Source organism: Limulus polyphemus, unplaced genomic scaffold, assembly GCF_000517525.1.
Source record: "Limulus polyphemus unplaced genomic scaffold, Limulus_polyphemus-2.1.2 Scaffold4646, whole genome shotgun sequence".
Classification (NCBI taxonomy): domain Eukaryota; kingdom Metazoa; phylum Arthropoda; class Merostomata; order Xiphosura; family Limulidae; genus Limulus; species Limulus polyphemus.
In genome coordinates, this window is record NW_013670256.1 from 66,881 (window position 1) to 68,940 (window position 2,060).

Genomic DNA, 2,060 nt, shown 5'->3' on the forward strand with positions numbered 1-2,060 from the left:
CAACGTGATGGGAGATTAATGTGTGTGTAGACAGTGAGTAATTGATCTGCAGTCAGAAGTATTATTGAGCACGTTCGTTATAGCGTTTGTTTAGCGCGATTGTTGAAGTTGAGTGTATCGGTAAAGTTATATTCGGAAAGAATAAACCAGTTTTATTAAGAAAGGACTTGTGTCGCTTAAGTTTCGTCGGAACGAAGTCACGGAAAATCAATTAACAAACGGAGACGTAACAATATATTGTCCCCCGGTGGGATAGAGGTAAGTCTTCAGATTTACAATGCTAAAGTCAGGGGTTCAATTCCCCTTGATGGACACAGCAGATAGTCCGATGTGGCCTTACTATAAGAAAACACTTACACACTATATTAATGATTTTGCTGCAGTTGGTATCAGGGTAGATAAAACAAAGTTCTATTGAAAAAATGTTGGTACTCATTTATGAGGTTCTAGAGTTTGTGGAAATGAAATATGAAAACCATAAGATGAAGTATTTTTTATTCTTAGCATGCAAATTTCCTTATGCTTAAACTGACTCAGTAAAGGCTTTCTAAAGTCACAAAAAAATCTTTATTAGAGATACTTTATTAAAAAAGTGTGCTTTTTTTGTATAACGAACATATAATGTTTACTAAAACCTTACCAAATTTCAAGTCAAGTCAGTTATGTATGGTTTCACACTTCCAAGTTGGGTTAGATTGACCTACTTATTTTTCTAGAAGGTGGATGTTCCCACTTTCTTGTGTTTCACTTATAATATTCCGTCAAGATGATCTCCTCACACTTATAAGGCACTCAACATACCCCTGCCTCCAGTGGCTCAGCTCTATATCTGTGGACTTGTAATGCTATAAACTGGGTTTTGGATACTTTTGGTGGGCACATCACAAATAGCTCACTGTGTAGCTTTGTGCTGTACTACAAACAAACCTAACTTACCCACGATCTTCCAACAGGATGGTTGCTCCAAACTCTGAAGTGCTTTACTTACATTTCTGTATCAAAATTTTGTTAATGTCAGCTGAGGCTTTTCAAAGGAAAAAGTCTAATTACCCTGTTCTTCAGCAGCTAAAACTATATTTATATTGTTAATTTTAACACAGTTTGTTATTAATTTATATCTGATGTCATCTTTCACTGATTTTTGGAAGCCATTTAATTATATTCTCATCGTTGCTGAAGTTAAAATATTTGATTTTTAAGGTAATAGGTTTGTTGCCAACGTTAGATAAGTTTATTTTAAAGTTATGTACTTCAGGAGGTGGAATCACAGAAACTAACGTGGAAGAGATACTATCCAAGTCGGGAGCAACAGAATTCCATGCATCTGCCAGTGTGTACGTGGAATCAGAGATGACTTGTAGATCTTCTGTCACCATGGGAACTCAGAGTTGCGAACAGAGGTGGAAAGTTTGTGATCCAGACCGAGTAGCTAATATGGTGAAACTTGCCCAAAATGTCATAAAATCCAGGCTTGCATAAATATTTTTGTATTGTATGGACAAAATAAAGTTGGTTAGTTTGTGAAAGTAACAGTTTTTGTCAGTATTTTGTGCTTTTTCTGCATTGTTAAGGTTGATATCCAAGTAAGAATTATCACACCATAGTTACACTTTACTCGGTTATCATAGTAGATAAATATTAGTTCTAAATCCATAAAGTTAGGTATCAATGTGAAGTAAACTCTATAATAATACAAATTAAAATAAGTTACTATAAATATGATAATCAATGCTGTTAATAAAGGCAACGTTCCAAAAAAAGGGTAGGGTATAACTAACCACTATTGCTGATAATTAAGTACAACGCATAAAATCTACTGAGACGAGAGAACTAACCGCTATCGGAAGAGTATTCTTTCCAAGAGCAAGTATGTGATTTGTGTTATTTTTGGGCATCACATTATAAACTATCTGAGGAAGGTTATATCCTGTAGGCATCCCATGCTCGGCTAGCTTGTAAACAATTTCATTATTCACTTCTACACGGTAAGTTGCAGGTTACACAAACTTGGAACGGTATAGAACAAATCACTAGAACGAAAAGAAATTAGCAAACTTCTT

General features: G+C 35.0%; 1 protein-coding gene across 1 annotated transcript in view; it reads left to right on the forward strand.

Annotated features, from left to right (window-relative positions):
• The window catches only part of LOC106471479 (copper homeostasis protein cutC homolog), a 29,454-nt gene extending 27,924 nt beyond the window's left edge, over positions 1 to 1,530 (forward strand). Inside the window, exon 8 of the mRNA XM_013932079.2 lies at positions 1,256 to 1,530. Coding sequence (XP_013787533.1) covers positions 1,256 to 1,479 — 224 coding nt within the window. The 3' untranslated portion in view covers positions 1,480 to 1,530. The remainder of the gene's footprint in view (positions 1 to 1,255) is intronic.
• The last annotated feature ends 530 nt before the right edge of the window (positions 1,531 to 2,060 follow it).